The 22,691-nt window shown below is 38.0% G+C and overlaps 2 protein-coding genes across 2 annotated transcripts; both read right to left on the bottom strand.

Moving 5' to 3' along the window:
* Positions 1 to 9,579: 9,579 nt before the first annotated feature.
* Positions 9,580 to 10,504, bottom strand: LOC146161446 (uncharacterized). Its single transcript, XM_083385794.1, has 2 exons — positions 10,357 to 10,504; positions 9,580 to 10,185 (listed from the first exon to the last, which is right to left on the bottom strand). Exons 1-2 carry the CDS (start codon positions 10,469 to 10,471, stop codon positions 9,842 to 9,844), a joined length of 459 nt encoding a protein of 152 aa, XP_083241920.1. The 5' UTR covers positions 10,472 to 10,504; the 3' UTR covers positions 9,580 to 9,841.
* A 3,401-nt stretch (positions 10,505 to 13,905) lies between these two features.
* On the bottom strand, positions 13,906 to 18,568 carry LOC146161445 (uncharacterized). Its single transcript, XM_083385158.1, has 6 exons — positions 18,377 to 18,568; positions 17,378 to 17,533; positions 16,098 to 16,259; positions 14,596 to 14,766; positions 14,206 to 14,373; positions 13,906 to 13,910 (listed from the first exon to the last, which is right to left on the bottom strand). The coding sequence occupies exons 1-6, from the start codon at positions 18,435 to 18,437 to the stop codon at positions 13,906 to 13,908; spliced, it is 723 nt and encodes a 240-aa protein (XP_083241284.1). The 5' UTR covers positions 18,438 to 18,568.
* Between the last annotated feature and the right edge of the window lie 4,123 nt (positions 18,569 to 22,691).

The raw sequence follows: 22,691 nt of genomic DNA, 5'->3' as shown, positions 1-22,691 counted from the left end.
TTGGCCTTGATGGCCCGAGGTGGTATTTGTTGCTTTGTCACGCTTGAAGGCTTTAAATTAGCGGCCAACCTGCACCCGAATGTAGCCGTATACGAAAAGTTATGCAGACATTTATATTAAAAGTAAAAATGTGTTTGGCTGCACCAATACGAATTTGAACAGTTTGTGCTGATTTAACTTATGTTTTGCGGTACTATAGTAAGGATTAAAAAATCAGCATATTTCTGAAGACTATTTGATGGCGACATCATTTTATGACGTCATTTATTTAAAATTTCTGGCCTACCGTGGTCAATGTGAAGCATAAAAAAAAAATTAGGGATCCGTGGTAAAAAAATTTAAGAACCCCTTATCCTAAGCAAAGCCTTGTATTGAGTCCAGTAAAACGTTAAGCAAAGCACTAAGTCTAATGCTCTCGACAGCGGCAAAAAAATAATGTACTACCTCTGTATTTATTTTACCATTACTATTCAACCCATGGTCTTATCCATTATTAAGGGATTAGGTCGTCTAAGATTAACAAAATGTTGTCATGGTGGGTTATGCTTTTGTTCGAACCGCAATATTTAAATGTCGTACTTGGGCAATTTTGAGCCCTTTTTATTTTGTTTTGGCAAAATCTTTATTTGCTATAAAAATTCCTGTTTGTCGATGGCAATATTTTATCATCGCGTATAAAATATCACCCTGCAGCACACATCTGCAGAATGCAGACAGGCAAAGAAAACAGCAAGGAAGCACAAGATAAAAACGTCAGCAAGAGCGACTAAACGACAAAACACACAATTCTATAAAAAGGAGCATTGCTGAAAAAAAGCTATCACTGAATTCACACAAAGATTTCGTGTTTGTTTTTTTTGGTTTATTTACCGACAACCAGGTGACAGTCTTGCTACTGAAGAAAACCTTTTGCCGTTACACCATATACAGCAAGTTAACAAATGGTTTCCAGGAACAATCCGTAATAGCTCAATAGTGTACACCGGGGAGAATTGACATAAAAACGAAAAAGCTAACAAAAAAGTAATGCACAACGTTAAAAAAACGTAAGGATTCCGAGAAATTTGAAACGGGATTTCTGAAAAAAATATAATTCAATGAGTAGCAGGAGAAAAAGAAAACAACCCAAATGGTGACAATACAGAATTTTTGGACAAACAGTTTGCACGAATCAAAACGTATCTTTCGGTGATTAAAGGTGGACAGTCTAAAAATAAATGTATTGGAATTTCAGAAGCTCCGCCCAAACAAGTTAGAAACAATGTATTAGCTTTGTTTAGTGGACCTAATGTCAACATAAAAAGAACAGCGATTACTTTAGGGTTATTTGCGTATATGGATGGTACGTAATTTCGATTTATAGAAACAAAAATGACGCTTAATATTTTTTGACAAATATTGAAACGGATGGTACAGCCCGTCATTCCCCCCGGGATAATATTCCAGAGACGCATTGACCTGCAAATAAACGAGTTATGCATCACAATGTTTAAATATGAACCATAACTCAAGCCTATAGGGAAGACATTTTAGGGCCAGGGCGGGAACTTGATTCAGGGTGAAAAACCGTTTTCGGGGGACAGCTGGGGAAGTAGAACATCACTTAGTAAAAGCTGCTGTACAACCGAAAGCTGCGGCCGAATGGAATCGCAGATTTCTTTGAGCTGTTAAAATGGAGCCGGAATTCAAGACTGCGCGCAACCTTCTTCTGCAGATACGTACCCGATGGCTTCAGTTTCAAAGCCCATTCCCGGCAACAAATCGGGTTCTGGAAGGAAATTTATTTCTGGTTGACAGTCAAGGGTCGGGGAAAAATTAGCTACTGATATATCCGGATTTGCTCTAGACGCGTATCGCACTGCACTAAAAACGGACCGTTGGGTGGGATTTGTACGATTGTACGCTTGGTTTGTGAATCCTCCGATTTGCTGCGGCGCATTTGCGACTCCTGCGCTGGGAACGTTGCTCAACTGGACGTGTTGAACAACTTGCTGGTTGCCGTTACCTACAGGTAAAACGTTTAATTTTACGTAGTTGAAATAGACAAAAATTCATTTTTTCGGTGGGGGATCGACACTTGTCCCCTTCCCACCCTAATTTCTCACTTACCTTGTTGAATTGGTACTGTGGTTCGTGCTGGTTGCTGGACCTGACCGATAACTCTTCCCGCATTCGACTTTCGTTTGGTGCAATAGCACACGCAGACGATGACGCATATGATCACAAACACAGTAGGCACGACAACCGCAATTGCAATGATCGCTTCGTGACTATATAGCAAAAAATGCAAATTTACAGAGCCGTCATGGTGGCCAAAAAAAATAACAGACCACTAAATGGAAACACATCGTCTCCTAAATTATAAGTAATTCCATAACGTATTTTCTGTCAATTTAGAAAGAGGACGAGAAGTTACCACCTAATTATAGTAACCGCTTTTTATTATACATTACAGTTACACCACGAAAGGGGCGTAATCGTCATTTAGCAAATGGTTAAACTTTAAACTACTGAATTTTATACTGGTGCCATGCATTTGTCCAATTCAAATTTTTTGTTTGGTTGTAAGCTTTTATTTATCTTCAACGTCATAAAAATTTTTCGACAATTTGTATTTACAGTTTTATATCGGACTCGAATCTATAACCGCATAACAGTAAGTTCTAAGTTTTCTAGGCTGGTGTCCCGATTTTATCGCCTAACACTTTTTTGTCGATACCAAATAACTTAGAAATTATTTGGCAATAAATATTGGTATTGTTATCTGAAATTAATTATTGTTTCTTATTTCAACATTGTCAAGACATGCCTATAAATATAAATTGCAAGTTGATGCTACGTTTGTGTTACTTTCCGTTTCGCTTTACGCCTTAAACAAACTGTTCATCTGTAACAGAGGCAGTATCCTTATATAGCCAATTTACGTGTTTTACGCTGCAAAATTTTGGTTAGAAAGTTTATTTAGTCGCAGTTTCTTGTCCGCGCTATCCTTTCAATAAACTCATAAGATAATACAAAAAAAGCAACGTTTTTTGCCTCTTACTCTGTTAGGTGGATCTAGGTTACATTGCACGTAAACAACCAAAAATTATTTCCGTGTGGTGCCGAAAAAATGTTCCATTTAAGAAAAAGTCAAAACAGAAATATTTTAAAGTAACAAAATGAAATGACGAAATGTGTTTTCAGCTGGCACTGGAAATGGCCACATCAATTTGATACATAAATAGCACTTATTTTACACGATCCGAGTATAGAATGAGTTCCGACAAAAACTACTGCTTCGCTCAGGTATCGAACCCGATCCGATAATATCGTTCACCCCTAAACGCATCATTCTGTACTTTGCCTTTCCTCGTCTACTATGTTGCAAGCTTGCAGTAACCCCTATCGAAAAATTAAACCACACCGAGAGGGCATATGGGAACAAAACGAAAATACTATATATTGCTGATTAAAAAATCAGGCAAGATTTTGCACTCACAACTTACCTCAGTTGGGAAGTATGCCCGTCGGTAGGCCTACTGCTTGAGTAAATAGATTTACAGTCATAGTAAGTAGAAGGACGCGCATAGCGACAGGTTGGCACAGAGAAGCTGTCAATTTTGCAGCAGTACCTCTGTCCAGATCCACATTTACAGGTGCTATCTATAATGTATAAGGGAATTTTTGCTAATCAACGGTAATAATACGGGAGCCGTGTTTCGTACCTTAGCAACTTATTCGTTAGCAAGGTACAGGTCTTCTCAGACAGAAATGTATATATTTGTAATAGTATTGGTAGTTTATCTTGTAAGAGTAACAGTATGAGTCAATTGGTCTTACCCTTTTTTCTATTGCGGCCTTTTTAAATTTTCATGTAGGTAGTGCTATATCAAAGTCAATTCGGTATTTTTCGATTACGTATCATGAGACAACAACTCTCTGGGCAGATTCTTAATCGCGCGAAGCGTACCAATTTTTGCGTCCTTTTTGCTTAAATTGGCTAAACTATGGTTTAAGAAAATGACGCATTGTGCGCGCACAAAAAATAGCGGTATTTCTCTGTTCGCGATACATTCCTTCAAATCAAGATGATTTTGATTAAAAATGTTATCAGGGCCATTGAAACTGCAGCTGTAAAGCTTTAGGGAGAATAGGGGTGGGCAGCATTTTACCAGTTACGGGCCAAAACAAACTCAGCAAGGTCTCGTCCCCATTTGATCTTCCCCATTGATCCAACCCTATCAGGAACGCATAGTCTTATACAAGGCATGGGGTAAGTAAAATGACATATGCTTAACAACGCTAAGGATGGCGCTTGTCCTAATAAAATATTTAACAGAAACTTCCCCCGTGGTTGAGAACTTCTTCTTTGGGCTGAACCCATAATACGTAAAATGCCTCGCTTTTTGCTGTTCTTTGTTGGTCGTAAACAAGTTAAGCCGAACGCTCATAGCTTGGGATGGATCTTAATCTCAAAGATTGTCAGACGCTATCTATAACTACAATAAGGGGAATTTACCAGCGCTCTTCTAACTCAGCCATATAAATTCGCGTTGCACACGACTGATAATCATTTTCAACGCAGGCCCAAATAACAAGTTCCTTATTTTGTCCAAGTAAGATTGCCTCGGGTGGTTGCGATTTTGCATTCTTACGCTTGACGGCATTAAGCTGAAGTCGAAAAAGACGAGGTTTAGCCTGAAATAACTTTTTTCTGGCGCGTTTCTGTCATTATCGTGATCATGTGCGCATTTGTTCACAGAAGTACAGTGTACATTTGTTCACAGAAGTACACTGTTCTGATATGGATAGGCGTTTCTGTTCAGTTTGAAAAAGCCTTGGCACAACTTCTTCATTATTTATGTTACGTTTGGTCGCGTTTCGATAGCTTACATTTCCTTATTTTCTGGACGCGATCAAATAAAGTGGATTACCCGGCCTCTTTTAGTTAGGCTTAAGGACATTCAAAAGCAGATGCAAAACTCGTGCCCTCGCGATTCGGGTATTTCCGCTAAGCTGGTCAATTACGTCACCACCGAATTTCCTTCTGTCTGTGATGTTAACGACTGAGACAAGTCGGTAGGAGCATTAACAATTTCATTTTTTTCGATTCAATCTTTCTTCCCTTTTGTGCTTAATAATTTTAAACAAACACATCCTTTTGCTTTGTCAATAATAATTAATTATTTTGCATACATTCGTCTACTTCTACTCCAAGACCATTTGATCTCACTTAAAAGCTGAAAAAGATAAGGAAGGACCGAATCTAATAAGGACGGACAGAATACGAATCTTGATGCCAAGTGGTATAGCATTGGCATTTGTCCTTTAGTGATATTGGTTCCCAACCGTTAAATTAATCATTTTATTCGTGGTTTGCGATCTTTGCACTTTAAAGATAATTATTTTTAGAAAATTACATGTTAACAATTAAGATGTTTACATTTCCCAGATTTTTTTTGCCTAAATAAACATGTAAAACATTATGTTTGCAGGTTTCAGTTGGTGAATTTCGGTGTTTGATAATAGTAATGACGTCATAGGGTATTTCGACTAATTGGAAGTATAAACTTGTTTCAAATATGGGGTATATGTATATAACGTTCGTTTAATGCGCCCCGGTTTAAGCGCAGAACGTTATATAGGGCTAAATTCCTTTAGCGAAACGCGTCTTCTATTTCAGCCTCTAAACAATCACACACAGTTTGAATTTGAAGCTTGTTGTTGAAAGGACGCACAGAAGCTTGCACAGTACAGTAAGGAGATGGTTTCTACACAAAAGACGATCTGGCAAAAACAATTACCTCGTGGTACGATTTTAAATATTACGCTTACCAACTATTTGGGGAACAGGGAGAGAGTGGAGCAATCAGCGTCAGTTACATAACATTTCAAACGCCTAAATAAACGACAGTCAGGCAAAAAGGAAAGACCGCAGGTATCAGAAGGTTAGTTCACAACGGTTACAGCACTAATGTCTCATAGAAATCAGTAATTACTGGCAAATACTATGTAACATACCCCCCAACAATGTACGAAGCTACGGAGTACATTCACAACAAACACAAACATCGGACAGTAATTGCGAATTCAACATATTCACGATTAATCACGCTTCGTGTCATCACGAAATAGCAAGCACAATTTCGCGATTGGGCGTTTCAATTCACCAGCATGAGTCTTGACGGTCACTTGACGAACGAATCCCTTGCGATCAGGTAGTTCATCGATCACACGACCCAGAAGCCATTTGCTCCTAGGCTGGTTGTCATCTGCCACCAGCACGACGTCGCCGGCTTTGAAGTTAGTATGTCCTTTCGTCCACTTAGATCTGGCCATGAGCGTCGGCGGGTACTCCCGAGACCATAGCCTCCAAAACTGGTCAGCTAGGTATTGCACCTGCCGCCAGCGGTTGCGATGGTAACAGTCCTTATCCGTAAACAGCCCGGGTGGCATGTTCGGCGCTGCACGTTGCAGCAGTAGGTAATTGGGTGTTAGGCCCTTCGTCCCTGGGATCGAACGTTACAGGGACCAAGGGACGAGAGTTCAGCGACTTCTTTAGCTCTTCGCGCAGGATGCGTTTACCACCAACGAAGTTGGTGCCGTTGTCACTGAAGATTTCGTCCGAACGTCCGCGACAACCGATGAAACATCGTAGCGCTCCAATGAACGAGTCCGTCGATGAGGAATGTGATATCTCGATGTGAACGGCCCTGGTGGAAAAACAAGTAAAGATACACCTTTACCTCGCTGCGCCCTTGTTTCACAAGAAAGGGTCCGAAGTAGTCGACACCAACCGCTGAGAACGGTGGCCCTTTGGCCTGTAGCCTTGCAGCAGGGAGGTCCGCCATCATCTGCTTTCCCAAGGAACCGTTTCGTCGTCGGCAAGAGACGCACTTGCCCAGAACACGTCAAACCGCTACACCACCTTTAATGATCCAGTTGCGTTGCCTGAGTGACGACCACGTGTGCCCCATCCAAGCATGTTCGACTTCATCATGATGTTGCATGGAAGTAACCAGCCAGCAGCCATTTTCAGGCGATTCCAGGATGAGTATTTGGCGTTTAGACGATCAGTGGAAGACTCATGGGCAATCAAACAAACCGTTTGATCCTCCTTCTTTTCATTTAAAAACTGGAATGGCAACGGCGACAAATTCTTTTTCGGAAAGCGCGTCGTCCCATCCAAGCTATTTCCTGCATAGATCCATCTGCATGATCTTCGCCACCACAAGCACAGGAGCTGCAAAGCCAAGAGGGTCATATAACAAACCTACCACTGACAGGATTGCTCTTCTAGTGAACGCCTTCGGTTGCTTTACATCGACATTGAAACGGAACTCGTCGGAGATAACGTTCCAACGTACTTCGAGGACTCTTTCGCACGAACCATCCAGGTTCAGCTCGTTTGCGGATTTCGCTTGTTCACTTTCATTGACAGACGCGAGGACTTGCTGTTGTCAATCGAAAACCCTTCTTCTCGAGAAGTGTGCGGATGCTTTTGACCCGCAGAATAGTCTCCGCCTCAGTGCAGAATAGTTCTCCGCTTCCGGACTTTAGACAGTCGTCGACATAGAAATTATTCTTTACTGTTTTCCACAACTTCGAAAGGAAGTGCGTCGCAATCTGTAGGTTTTACGCGTATCTGATGGAACATAGCCTCAACGTCCGCCACGAGGGCGACCCGTTCCATCCGAAATCTTGAAAGAACGCCGACTAACGAGTTAGTTAGGTCAAGTCCTTGGAGTAGAGCTTCGTTCAGCGACTGTCCACGATACTTGGCGGCACAGTCAAATACCACACGTACTTTACTAGGCTTGTATGGATTTGTAACAGGGTGATGCGGTAAGTACCACACTACGTCTTCATCGTGTTCTTCTTCAGGGATCGCCTCGACATAGCCTTTAGCTATGTATAGCCCTCAACGGTAACGGTGTAAGCGCGGCGCAACGCGTCACCTTTTTTGACATGTCCCTGTTGGTAAATTGATCACGCGCGCAGCTTCACATAAAATCCACTTCATATTTTGCGCTAGAATAAAAATTGATCTACAATTGCAGAAACCTAGCTCGATAATAATAATTAGCTCGCACTCCAAACAGTTATGCTAACTTTTAAGACGCCGAATTTTTGTTTTCACAGGGATGGTAAATTGATAAGGTAAAGTTGTAACAAAACCTGATAAGTCGTGATGTAACGTTTTTATGGGCTATACATGCTAGAAAAGAAATGCAAAGTGATTTTCTTAGAGCTACTTGGTTGTCACAGCAATGGTTAGATGTTGAGGTCACTAAGTCAAAATGTCAGATCAGTACGTTGCATGAGACATGTTTATAAGAACCATATTATACAAAAACCGCACTGCAAGATATTTAGGCGAAATAAAATAAAAGTGACGAAAAGTAGAAAATGTAGGCATGTGCTTCCTGTATGAGTCATGCGAAATATTGATTAAAACATGGTTATCTTGTTCTGTTAAAATTTATGCGGAAATACTGCTACAAATCATTCGCATCAACAAAAATATACAGTATACTTTTTAGGTAGATTTATAATAATTCGAGGTTTCGGGTCACCCAAGTTTCTGCTAGGGGTGTTTGGAGTACCCTAAGCCAGTGCTTCTTAAAATTTTTTAGTTTTGTTCACCCCTAGCATCTATCTCCAGATTTCATTCACCCTTCTCATGATACGATAAAACTATCTCGTCTATATATAACAGCACAAAATAACTTAGGTTGTTTCGCAAGCTATATCATCCATTTCTGACGGTTCACCCTTATTCACCCCTTTGGGTTGGTTCACCCCTGCAAAAATTTCTATTCACCTGATTATGAAACACTGCCCTAAGCCACCCGAACTGGGGCGTCTTTGACTTACCCCAGCTGTCAACTAAATGTACAAGCAAATATATTTTCGTTGAATAAACAGCGACTAACTTGAAATTGTAGAAAGCCCATACATAAGTAAGAAGTATTTTGAAACGTTCCGAATATATCTTTGTTATATAACAAGCGTGAAAATGTGTAGGTTAAGCGACAAAATTCATGCAAGACACAAGCACCCTTTCAAACCAATTCTCTATTGTCAATGTTAATTCGAATGACGAAAAAAAAAGGTGCTGAACGCGTTTGGTTCCGTTTTAAAGGTTGTATATTTTGTCGTTTTGACCTAATATGTTAGTAAGAATTCCATTTTCGTAAAGGGATATGCCTAATGAAATGACATTAATCGGATTTTCGACGTATTGTTTTATTTTGCATCTACATCTTAAACCGTGCTTTATGAAAACGCTATGGTTTATTTGAGGGGCGGTACATTTGGATAAAACATTTCAGTTATATTTGACCTGTCATTACAGCCTACTTAACGCGATGGCCGCACACTTTTTAATCTATAGGTCTCGTAAACAGTCAAGCAAATCTGTAAAGCTTTTGGTATCATCAAACATATAATAATGTACATCTTATTAAACTTACCGTCAGTATTCAGCTCTTGACCTTCTCTATTCTTCAGAGATTAAATCGTCTAACATTAAAAAAAAGGATGTTTTAATGCTGCTTTTCAAATTTATTCGGCCTAGTCCTTGTGTGTGGTTTTAAGTCCACGTTAGACGACGGCAAGTTTTATTTCGTGGCGCGTTAAAATGCCACCTTGCACCAGAAAGCGTTAGATTGCAAGCAAAGTAAAAGAAAAAGCAAAGAAGCACAACGAAAAAATAATAGCAATTGCGTATAGTTGCAGCGACAAAAACAGGTCTATAAATAAGAGCATCACGGGTAAAAATTTGCGGTGGAAATTAAAAGATGTCACCAAATTCGCTCAAAGATTTAGTCTTCTCAAAATAAACCAAAACTCGAAACTACAGAACAGTTGCTTCCGGTGCAGGGGGGCAGCTGGGTTCAGAGTGAAAACCTGTTTCTGGTAAAGAACTTGGTTCTGGGAGGCAACTAGTGTGTGGTTGGTAGGGAGGTGCCATGGAGTCTGGTTGGTAGGGAGGTGCCATACTGGCAACTGGCGTTTCTGCCGGATTGATTGTGGCCGCGTATTGCACTGCTTCAGAGTAGGGAGGCGGGTCGAGACTGTAAGTTGGGTTTTTGAAGCCTCCAAATTGTTGCAGCGCATAAGCGTCTCCTGCGCTGGGAATGTGAATGTTGCTCAACTGGATGTGCTGAGAACTCTGCTGGTTACTGTTCCTCGGAGCGGCTGCAGGCAATAAATAAAATAGAGAGTATTATAGAAAACAAGTTGGAATTTAACATGTTGGTTAGCGAATTGTAAACTAACGAATGCGTAGAAACTGCCCGGTAAGATAGCTGAATAAACTTGTGTGTCATTTTTATTAGTGTTTTGTTGTTGTTAATTTTCTCACTTTACCTTGTTGTCTTGCCGCTGTGGTTTGGGCTTGTTGCTGGGTCTGGCTGATAACACTTCCCGGCTTCGACTTTTTTTTGGCACAATAGCACATGCAGCTGATGATGCATAGGAACATAGGTACTACAACCGAAAAGGCAATGATCGCACCGACGCTGTACAGCAAAAAATAATAACTGACAGACCGAATAAATGGAAAGCTAGTACGCCTCATAAAATCAATGTTTGTTGGTAGTCGTATGATACCGGTGTTAGGTTTAAATTAATTTCGTTTTGATCTAATTAAGATAAGGATATAATCATTCCTTGTGAGAACAGTAGGGTCGTCAAATGACGTAAGTTTATATACTGCTCACACGCTTATAAGTAGGGCGATTATTTTTTGGCTTGTCAAAAAAAGTCAAAATTTTTCAAAATTTACACTTTTGGTCAAAATTTGTCAAAAATTGTTTAGTCAAAATCGAATAAAAATGCACATAAATCGTTTGCAAGATTATGAAAAGCTATAGTCAGCATTTGAAAATTCGTCGTTTAGTTGTTCTGAAATTTATCCTTCAATTTTTTCAAAAAAATTTAGTTTTGAGTTATGGTCATAGTCTTTTTAACCGTATTATATCTTCATTAGAGCAATATACGGTATACAAAATGCGTGATTAACGACGCCTAGGTTATTTAAATCAATGTATTTCTAACAGGTCAAAATTTTGTCAAAATAAATTAATTTTAGGTCAAAATTTTAATTTTTCAGGTTAAAATTTCTTAATTTTTAGGTCAAAAATTAATCGCCCTACTTATTAGCCTACTAATAAATTGCAGGTCTTTAGGCAAATGTTGCTTTGTCGTTAGTACGATTAAAGATATGTTTGATTGTAAGGTAATTTTCCTAGTAATTTTTATTTCAAGCTATAGAAATAGATGACAGACATTTACAGAAATCGATACAAAAAAACGAATCGGAACATGTTTAATATCGTACTAATTGTAGATTGAGGACCCACAAAAACTACTACATTGCTCGACTCGATTTTATATAATATACGACACACCTTAAAAAGAGCCATTTTCATAGCCCCCTATTTATGTTTTAGCTTACCCCACTTGCTACATTACAAGCTTGCAGTGACTCGCTTATCAATAAAATGGCACTCCACCATGAAGACATATTAAGGAAACCATAAATTACCTGGATTTCTAATTAAAAGAATGTGAGTGATTCGCCCTTATCATGCACCTACCTCAAATGGGAATTCTGGCCGGGGGTCTCACTTTGGGGAAGATATATACAGTCATAGTAAGTATAAGGAAGATAGGAGTGACAGGTTGGCATAGAATATCTATATGTTTTGCAGCAGTAATCCCACCTGGATCCACAATTACAGTTGCTGTCTAATGGATAAGAGAATATTATTTGTACCGCGTCAATCGTCTGCGATAAACAGCAATATTATTGCATGTAAAAGCACGTAAAAAACTGTTAAGTCCTGTCCTGTCTACCCAGCAATTTATTTGTAACATTTTTAGCTTGTGCATGTTTTCCAATACTTTGTCAGCAAAGTTGGCGTTACTGTTAAAAATTAGGCCTATGTACGGTTTGATAAAATAATTGTAGTTCCTAACACACCTATATTTATGTATGTTTTAATTAAACATATCAGTTTTGATGCAAAATAATTATGAAGAACAATATATAGCAACATGAATGTTGCACTGAATATGTGAATAATAGAAATCACCTTGACCCTTGCAAGATAAATGTCGACCTTAATTCCTGATCAGTAACAGCAAAATAATCTAGCAAAACTAGCAATTCAGGTCAGACACATTAACCAGATCTTAAAAGGTATGTATAAATTTCGCCAAAAGGCATCGTTTGTATATCTTAATTCGAATCGATTCATTCCTTAGTTGGCGAAATTTATATATATCTTTTAAGATCTGGTTAATGTGTCTGACCTGATGCTGGCTTTGCTAGATTATTTTGCTGATAGCAACATGAATATACGATTTTAAACGAAGGCTTACATGTAGCACTTACCCCAAGAAGTGGTTATTTCGAGCTCGGTCATACGTTTGCAACTGTAATATGAACTACTATAGGTCCATTGGCATTTAGCTTGAGAAAAGATATACTTTTGGCAGCAGTATTGCCCTTCAACGCATTTGCCGAAGGGGCCACAGTTGTAATCTAAGTAAAAAAGAAGCATAAAACTATTGTAGGCCTTGGCATTTCATCGATAATGCGATTGACATAGAAACACTAAAATAAATTAACAGCTGTGCCTTTTTTATTTGCAATTTAGGTAACATGTTTTCAGATCATCGCGAAAAGTAAAATGCACATCCAGGGCTGCGGAGTCGGTTAAAATAAACCCGAGTCCGACTCCCGTGTCCGACTCCGGCCAAAAAAATAAACCCGAGTCCGACTCCCAAGTCCCGAGTCCAACTCCGGCCAAATGTCGAACTTTTTTTATCCATGTTTTATTTAATTGGATAACAGGCTAGCAACAGGACACTCAAACTTTTTCACGCGAATCGATAATGTTTTTGCAATATTGCTGCTGTTGTTGTGTGTTATCACATCTTTTGAAACACGATAACACAAAGTGTAATTTTTGCGCTTACTTTTTCATTTGCGCTGACATCGCAGCCTTACAACTCTGGAGTGAACACGTTTGTCAAAATCAACTCGTGCACGAGCAATTTATTATGTGTCCAATGCTAAAATCCTTCTGAATTTACAGTTTAGCGCCAATTAAACCCAATTTTTTTTCGCGTTTTCGCGACCGACGACAAACTTTACCATTTTTAGTTGTCTCAGTGATATTTAATTAAAAATGCCGAAGTGCTTTTCGTAGAGAGGGGGGACGCAAGGCATGGGAAAATTACTAAGGGGAACACGGCTGAAAAAAATAAAAAATAAAATAAAAAGCAAAATATAAGCTATACATTATAATGCTAAAAAGGAAAACTCTGTTTACTGATGAGCTACGCCAGAAGTATCCGTGTTTCAGAAAAGGACGTGTTAATTTCGAAGCTGAATGCAATACTTAGATATGGCACGTTTTTTTCTCAAACGTAACAATTCTACTTTCGTTTTACTTGCAGGCAAGAAACTGTCCTCTTTTAAGGTGCTGAAAATATGGTAGCCCTACTCTACAGCCTGTATTTTACCCATTTACGCAACTAAATTAAGGTGGATTTTTTTGCAATCCACTAATATTGATGTCATAATTGATCCACACGCATTACATGGTTTAAAAATATTTCACCATTTGCTATTACACTTTTACAACTTACATTTTGCAGCCTTAACAGTTTTAAAATTTGATACTGCGCATGCGCACCTCGGACTCGGGACTCGGGTAGTTTTACGTGGTCTTTCCCGAGTCCCGAGTCCGACTCCGGCAAAACAAACCGACTCCGTCGAGTCCCGAGTCCGAGTCCGACTCCGCAGCCCTGTGCACATCACATGTAGGCCTAACACAACATAGTGAAACGTTTAATGCAAGGGAAAATTTATATGCAATTCAAAACAATATTACGCATTATTTATCATTCTGTAACATTACGTTTAGTTCTTTGTTAAATTGTCACACTTTTATCACTTCATGTTAAATGCGGGAATATTATTTACCCAGTAAATGCGCAAATAAATCTTCGCACCCCTAGGAATGGAATAGAATTTGTTGAGAAAAAATAAATTGATATACTTTATTTCGTATTCCCGTGTTGTATTTTTAATTCTAGACGTATCGTATTACTAACTGGTGGCATATGTTTCGTAAAACGTATTGAACTTTGATTTTGTATTACAGTGTTATTTTTTGCAAAGATTCGTAAGAAAAGTTTTACCATTGGTTGTAGTTGTAAGTATCGCCGATTCGGTAGGCTTTGAACTAGAAATGTAACGACAACTGTAGACGCCATACGATATTGAAGATGAACAAAACCAGTTCAAATAGGTGTAACTTTTGCAGCAATATTCCCCAGTATAACAAATGTTGTTGCCGCAGTTATAACCTGCAAAAAGATCTTTTTAACGCAGTGGTTCTCAATGTCAGATGTGCGCCCGTAATATTTCTATCTTCTGCGCACCGATTACAGTTTGCATGAGCAGGATATAAAGATCCCATGTTCTCTCAAAACAAACTGAAACGTGTTTATTCGTTTTTTTCACTAAATTAATGGTGACAGATCCGGGCAGATAAAGTGTTTTTAGGAATACAATACTTGTTTACCTACCCGAGGTTTGTGTTGTTGTTACTGCGGTTGTTGAACTCGTCTCATACTGTGGAATGTATTTGCAACTGTAGTAGTAATTTGGTTTGTTGGAGTAACAGTACGAGTCAGAGTTAATGTAGCGTTTACAGCAGTATTGAAAACTTGTGCACTTCGTGTTGCCGCAATTCAAATCTGTTGAATGTTTAGGAATAAGTTGTTGTAACTGTTGTTTCAAAAAAAAAAATACCAAAATTAAAACAAAATCTGTACTGCTCTCATATGTATTTGATTTTTATATTAATCTTAAGATTACTTTGCTATGTATATGTTTTTTAATTTACTTAAGGAACTGGCGATGTCAGTGTAGGCGAAATATATTCCTAGCCTGATCCTGTGTTTAAATCGGAGTTAAATTTGGAGTTTTATAGTTTATTCTTTGATAAGAACATTTTTAGTGTTTTACCAGAAATATAGCTTTTACCTCGTCAATTTTAACACACAAAAAGTTTGTCCGGATCTAATTTTAACTGTCCGTCCATCTTTGTTTTTAAATAAATAAATCTGAATTGTTTGCTTTGCTGCTTTCCATCAATTGATTTTTACTTCGTTAAACTGATATTATGAAATCAACAAGGTAATAATAAAAATGATAGATAATTATGTTCCACCAACCGCCACTTCTTGTCATGCATTTCTCAGAAGCCAACGTGTATGCACTTTACTTAAGACTTAAGCAAACAAAACGTAATCTAAGGATATCTCAACTTGCATTGTAGAAAGTATTTTGCTTTGTACCATTGCTAAATTAAGCTGACAACAGTCCAATAGTTTTACAACGGTTACATAATGGAGCTTTTTGTAGTTGTAAGAGATGCCTGGGTTGTTTCCAATTGAGATTTAGAGTTGCAAGAATAGTAGATTGCCGGCCGGCTAGAGTAACAAACAGGGCTTGGATAGCTGAATGTTCGGCAGCAGTATTGTCCGTTACTGCACGTGGAAAGTCCGCATTTCATTTTTAACCCTAAAATTGTTAAGCGCACATTCTCAATAGCTGAAAAGCAAGCTGTTAAATTTATGCTAAAGTTCATAACATATAAGTTTCTGTTAAGAAGTAATACTTGCAAATCTTTGTATTTATACGTCGCTGGAATGACACGCTGACATTCTGGCCAACAAAAATATTTTTTTTCTAAATTTGTTTTTTGAACTTTAATTCTTCACAGCCCGCCAAAGTTCGGTCGAGAACGGTTAGTTTCTTAAAATTGCCTTTTATGACGTCACGTTATTGATAAATTTGTGTCGTCATCTCTGAACATTTTCATTGTCCCTCTTCACATTTTTCATTGATTTTATTACAAGATTTGCTAAAAAGGCAATAGTAGGAAATGTTTGTATTTGTATGTGGTCCTAATTGAAAAAACAAGCATTCTGACCAAGACAAATACTTGTTTCCAGCAACTTTGATGTGTATTCTAACATCGAAAATATCGCTCACAATATGACATGACCTGGTTTATACGTACCCGAGCTTGTCGTTGTTGAAACACCAAGTTTTGAATGAGGGATGTAGATGCATGTATAATCGTTGTAATTTTGGTAATTTCTACAAGAACCGCTGGAAAAACGGAAGCGCTTGCAGCAATATTGACCGGCAGTACAGGTGTAAAAGCCACAGTGGTTGTAATCTGTTTAAAAAGAATTATCTTTACAGAACATGTGTGATGATATAAGTTTTAATGTTTTATACCATATTTGGTTATATATATTTTAAGTAGATATTCGATAAGTTTTCGGAATATATAGGTGAGCAGTACGGATCTATAATATTTATTGTAGGGAATGAACATTTTTGAAATGACGTAACAAACTTTCGTCATAACGTGAAATCATGTTACAAGTAACCTTAAGAAACTGTCATTTGCCGGTCGAACTAATTGAAACTGGATCCTAATATATTAAACGGCAATACAATCGAACAACGAACGAAAAACATTGCGCTGTTTGTTTAATTTAATAAAAGGTTTAATTCAGGGAATGTGACGCCTAAAGCTCAAGCACAATACTCGGTATATTGACTTTCATCAATATGAACTGTGTTAATAGGGTGTTATGAGAGTCATCCCACAGCTGTACAGAAAGCTCGGCAACATGTCGCAGAAGCGCTAAAACATTCGGCTTTTTTAATACGTGTTTTTTTTTAAATTAATGCGAATTAAAAAGTTGCAAGTTATATTACACAACGTGGGTGTATATCTTTCGGGTTAAATCAAATCAGCTACAGATAGCGTTTATTGGGGCCAACGCTTTGTCACATTCATTTGGGACAAAACGTGGCAGAACGACTTTTTTGTCGAAATTGTAGCTGACGTTGTTGGAAAATTGTCAATAAGTTGACAACTGTAATACTAAAGTAGCTGGTTTCCATGTTATAAGAATTATTATTCAGATTTCTGGATGTAAATATGAATGGCCGATACTTATTATGTAAATATGAATGTCCGTTACTATATTCATTTTTGACACTGAAAGTACAACCATCCGAACCTACACCAAGCGACGTCCTTACTATTGTAAAAAGAAAATAAAATTAAACAGGGAAAATGTTATTTCCCTTGTTATTTTTTTACTATGTGATTTTATAAAAAAAATAAGTTTAAGGTTGAAAATGACGTCAATCGCAAACCGTGGATAAAATGAACAATTAAATTAGTTTTGGGACATGTACCGAAACAATCCCATTATCTTTTGTGATCCCCGTTTCGACATGAGCCTATATTTTGTCGGTATCGTGAATATTTTGTACCTTGGATTGTTGATGTATCACTTGTAGTTGTCACATGGATGACCTTGTTTGATGACTCTGTTAAAACCGTTTGACTTGCATCAGTAGTGATTGTCACATGATTTACTTCATCGGGCGACGTGGTCGAGAATGGTGAGTTTGCTGGACTTGCAATTGCTGCGTGAAATTTTATTTTAAATCAAGAATTGCAATTTCCGTCCAGATGGAAAATCGGCATTAAAAGTTTTGTTGTTGTTGATGAATTACGTCATATACAAAAAAATATACAAACACGGGTTGTACATTTGTTCATCAGAAGCATAAGAAACGTTGATAGCTCTTTAGATCTTAGCTGATGTTACACAGGCAAGTCTCTCGATTGAAAAGAATCAAGGCAGTGGCTCCAAACCTATTTTTGTCACAGGCCCCAGTTAACTCGCGAACCACAAAATAGTTTTGAGCCCCGTAAACCCTCGTTGGGAACCTCTGGATTAAGCTTAAATTGACTCATTACATTTCGACAGTTATGAAGTTTATTTGCCCTTCAGAAGTCGGACTCATTAACGATATCGGAACGCCCTTCAGACTGAACAAGTGTTTTGGTAACCTCATAAATATACACCGTTACAGATTTTAAACTAATAAAAATACACTATTAACAACCTGTATTGTTTTTTAGGTTACAGCATTTTACATTGGTAAGTAACGAGCTTATAAAGGAATATCCGTCTCACAAATTTTGGTTCGTTAAATTCAAAACAATAGTTTTTGCCGTGTTCGTTAAATTTGTAACATTGGCGAGACTTTGAAGCGTTAAACGCAAGTTACTTCACAAACCTCGAAGAGTGTGAGTGGCAACCCGCCCTGGAAACCACTGTACTATAAGCATGTCTAAAAAAGGAAGGCTAAGTAAGAAGGATTTAAAACACCGCGCATTTAAAAAAGTGAAAAAAAAGTGTAAAAGGCACACCCTGATCAAAGGGTAATCGAAGTTAAGACAAATTCACTTTCTCCACTTACCACAGCATCCTGTCCAGGCGAAAGCAAGAACTAGAGAAATCCGTAGAATCTTCCGAACCATATTTGCAAACAACCTATAGCCTGAACCCAATTAAACAGGTAAAAACTTTGCTTTCAGGTGTTGTTTTAACCGTCTGTACGCATCATAAGCTTATAGAACGACTCTTTGACTACAAAATGAATAGCCGTTGTAAAAACTTTGCTTTCAGGTGTTGTTTTAACCGTCTGTACGCATCATAAGCTTATAGAACGACTCTTTGACTACAAAATGAATAGCCGTTGTCAACAAAGAACGAAAACGTTTCACCGGACTCTGTTTCTTAACCACTTCATAATCTAGCTATATTTTACATATACGCATCGCACACGAACTAACAATGATTTTATACGAAGGCCTAAATAACGAGTTCCTTATTTTGTCCAGAAAAGATTGCCTCGGGTGTTTGCGATGCTGCGTTCTTACGCTTGAAGGTGTTGAACTAAAGTCGAAACAGTCGAGGTTTAGCCTGCAATAACGTTTTTCAACATGTTCCCATTTTTTACCGTGATCCCGGGCGTACATGTTCACAGAAAGTACAATTTAAATTTTGCGCTGGAAGAACAAAAATTGATCTATGTTTGCCGAAAGATGATAAGATACGCTTTTAACTGGTTCTCGTCGTGACTAGAATATTCGCAGAACAGTTTTGTATAGATGATTGCGGGGTACTATATATATATTGAATAAAAAGTGAAAACTTGTAGGTTGAGCGAAAAATATTACCCAAGACAGAAAAAGCATCAAATTCGATCGAATTTCCTTATCAGTTTCAATTCTGCGTCCCCTGACTGAACGAATTTGTTTTTGATTTTGGGTTTGTTAATTCATTTTCGGGAATTGTTCTTATTACAGTTTTAGCGAGTATCTTGAGTAATAATAACGCGCGCCGGATTCCCAAAGCTAATTGATAAAATAACTCGAAAGCGTTTCTGTAATCAAGAAGGAACCAACTTCCCAGGCCAAGGCTTTTGCTCAACTATGCCGCTTACTCGTGCTAGAAAACGGCACGTGACCCGCTCATGTGACCTTGTAAATGACATCGCCTATAGCTATTTAAGTTCTGACGTCATCAACGTTTTTCGTTTCGACTTCAAGCGTTGTAGTGTGCATTGCCCTCTATTTATATGTAACCCTGCTTAAATGATACGATATGATTTATTTGAAGGACGGTATATTTTTAAATAACTATTCGTTTTAGTTATAGTGAGGTATCAAACTAAGTCGAATAACCGGTCACTTTCAGTTAAGCTCTTAACCACATTCACAACAGTTACAAACTCGTATACCCTCGCGATTCGAGAACTTCCGCCAAGCTGGTGAATTACGTCACCAAAGAATGCCTTTTCTGCCTGTGATGCTGACGCAAGACTGAGACAAGTCTAACCGCAACAATTCAACTTTTTGGGCAGTATTTCACCTCCCTTAGTGCTTGTTAATTTAAACCTCTCGAAAGGCGCCAATTTTACAAACACGATATTTTGCTTCGTCGACCATCCACAGCCGTGTATTAAAAAATCATTTGACCTCATCCAAAAGCTGAGTAAGATTGACTTTTCGTTTCGACTTTATTTCGAATTGCCATTAGTGAAAAGAGTTATCTTCAATAAATTTGATTCATGAAATATCAGGCGTAGGTCTATTTTGCTTGTGGAAATCTATTCTACTTATTTTGTCATCAAACCCCGTTTTAATAATGCGCTCTGGGTTATTTCAAAGACGGTATATTTAATATAACTGTTTACTTCACTTATACACTTTTGTCTATACCAGCGGTTCCCAAACTGGGGTCCGCGGACCAAATGGGGTCCGTACAGCAGTTTCAGAGGGTCCGCAGGGAGAATTAGTCTTTTCAGTTTTTTAACATTAGTCTTTGTTTTAAACATTATCTGTCATCTTTATTGTATTTAGTTATGCTTTATTATTCGATCATAACGTGTTTTATGATGTCTATTGTGACATCATAAAGCATCTATTATGCTGTACTATCTGCTTTCAGCGAATCGTTTGCATTAGTTAGAACATTGGTCGGCAAACTTTTTTGTCGCGGCCCAAATAACTCTTTTAAGAGCTTTCGGAGGCCCAATACGTAAAATCACTACGAAAAAAAAGCCGGATCCAGGATATTTGTTAAAAGGCCGGATCCAGGATATTTGTTAAAAGGCCGGATCCAGGATATTTGTTTTGTGATTGAGGCATTAGATTGGCGTCACAAAGGTACGCCATAAAACAATTATTCTTAGTTACTCGTGCGCAAATGTGAAGGCAAAGCAAAAGTTATATCAGTTATATCTCTACCGCAAATTTTACGTTTCTATACCTAAAGCGTGCTTTATTTTTTCTTCTATTTCTGTTGTGTTATTCATATCAAGCGTTCACGCGGTCAAAATCATTGAAATACGCAAAGTGAGGCAGCGCCAAGCCGTGCCTCTCTTCAGATCACGGAAGTGCTATACACTGCATTATGCGTTTTTTCTTTTGCTAATTCTCTCGGAAAACATGATGAACAATTTAGCTATGATTTGAGGCATGCCTCAATTGTGACGTTCCAGCTATGAAACCTTTTTTCGTCCAGCTTGAATGCCATAGTGCGTGTACATTGACTTCTTGTAGTGTAAAGCTCTAAAGTTGAAGTAATAAATAAAGGCAGACCTGTTGCAAATTTTAAACTTTTGCATCAGACGACTGGACAAAAAAATAACACGCAACTTTCAAAGAGATTGTTTAAAAAGGAGTATATGTGTAGCTGTCATAGGCGTAGCCAGGGGGCCATGGCCAACCCAAAATTTATAAATATTGTACTCTTAATAATAATTTGTTTTGTAGCTTTTATGAGCAGTAACCTACCACAACAGTCGATCACAGGCATGCCATGCACTATAGTCATTAATACGTTTGCTATATCAATGTATATTTTTACTACTTTTTAGTCGTTTTGTTTTCGATCTCTGAATAGGTTTTGAGTTTATTTATTTTTTTATTATTACGATACCGTTTTTGTGGTTGTTAAAGAAAAATGTAACTCGAAAAAATTTGTGCCTCACCATTTAGGAACCTCACACCACGTCACTGGTTAGGCTGTGGACACGAAGAAATGGTGAAATATCAAACGGCGCCTCGATGCCGAAACACACCACTATTTCAAATGTAAAACATACTACAAAACCAAGTATACGCGCGTAGCGCGAAAAAAATGTGCGTTAACTTTACACAGTTAAAGTTGGCTTTGATAGGCACTCACAGGGCCACATTTAGCACGCGGGCCACACGCTGAGACAACATAAAATTTCTTACCAGCTTTTAAAATACAATAATATATGTACAGCATTCACGCAGCCCGCAAATACATAAAACTAAACTATTCAAAAGTAGCTTGCGGCCCACTAAAAATGGCTGTGCGGCCCACAGTTTGCCGACCACTGACAAGGTGGTCCAAACCTGTTGCAATTTCAGCCAAATTGATCTGATTAATTAAACCTTTTTGCGCGAAATGATAACGTCTTTGAACATTCTCCGCTTATAAAATGCCGCGAACATTCTACGCTTATAAAATGCAGTCTTCTAATTAAAATATTTGTCAAATACACAAATTTTTCGCGCTTCGCGCACACCAGTTTTCCCAGTCTCATAACATTCGATTTTATTTTCGCACAAGTTCGACGACAGAAGCAAGTTTCTGAAGCGTATCTGTCTTTCGATATTACTTTGTGACGTTATCTTTAACAATTTCATGCCTCGACCAAACGAAAAACGTTGATCCGTTATTTGTAAAATAACTTAAGTCCAAGTCAAGTCTTTTCAAATAAATAGCAAGTCAAGTTCCAGTCCAAGTCATCAGTTGCGCAAGTCAAGTCATAATTAGAGCAAGTTAACTTCAAGTCATGTCCTTTCATAAAAATAGAATGTTAAACTATTAGAATTTTTAAACTAGTACGATTATGAGCAATAACTGAGCTTAAAACTAACAAAAACGGAACATAAAGAAAGCAATTTGTTTTTTGTGCAAAAATTTGAACAAATAGCTCAATTTTATAAAAAAAATACTTGAAGAAATGCTTTACTTCAACCCAAGTCATTTGTTCAAAATACTTAAGACAAGTCATTTAAAAACAGTAACTTAAGTGCACTTAATTCAAGTCATTGTCTAAGTCAACACAACGCTGATGTTCAGTACCAAGTATTTGACGTAACAGTAACCAAAACCCTATAAATATCATGTTGTTATACGGTAGGCCATGAACGACCACAGATTAACAGAGGTAAATCAGATGGTCGATT

The sequence above is a fragment of the Ascidiella aspersa genome, chromosome 3, assembly GCF_963924565.1.
Source record: "Ascidiella aspersa chromosome 3, kaAscAspe10.2, whole genome shotgun sequence".
Lineage (NCBI taxonomy): Eukaryota > Metazoa > Chordata > Ascidiacea > Phlebobranchia > Ascidiidae > Ascidiella > Ascidiella aspersa.
The sequence above is the reverse complement of the archived record's forward strand: the minus strand, read 5'-3'. Positions and strand labels throughout refer to the sequence as shown.

Bases quoted from the DNA above. Each gene is read 5' to 3' on its own strand.
- LOC146161445 (XM_083385158.1), bottom strand. From the start codon at position 18,437: ATGGTTCGGAAGATTCTACGGATTTCTCTAGTTCTTGCTTTCGCCTGG. The intron at 14,767-16,097 runs GTACGTATAAAC...AACATTCAACAG, and splicing joins TTCAACAACGACAAGCTCGG to ATTTGAATTGCGGCAACACG. The intron at 14,374-14,595 runs GTAGGTAAACAA...ATCTTTTTGCAG, and splicing joins AACAACAACACAAACCTCGG to GTTATAACTGCGGCAACAAC.
- LOC146161446 (XM_083385794.1), bottom strand. From the start codon at position 10,471: ATGTTCCTATGCATCATCAGCTGCATGTGCTATTGTGCCAAAAAAAAG. The intron at 10,186-10,356 runs GTAAAGTGAGAA...TATTGCCTGCAG, and splicing joins CACAGCGGCAAGACAACAAG to CCGCTCCGAGGAACAGTAAC.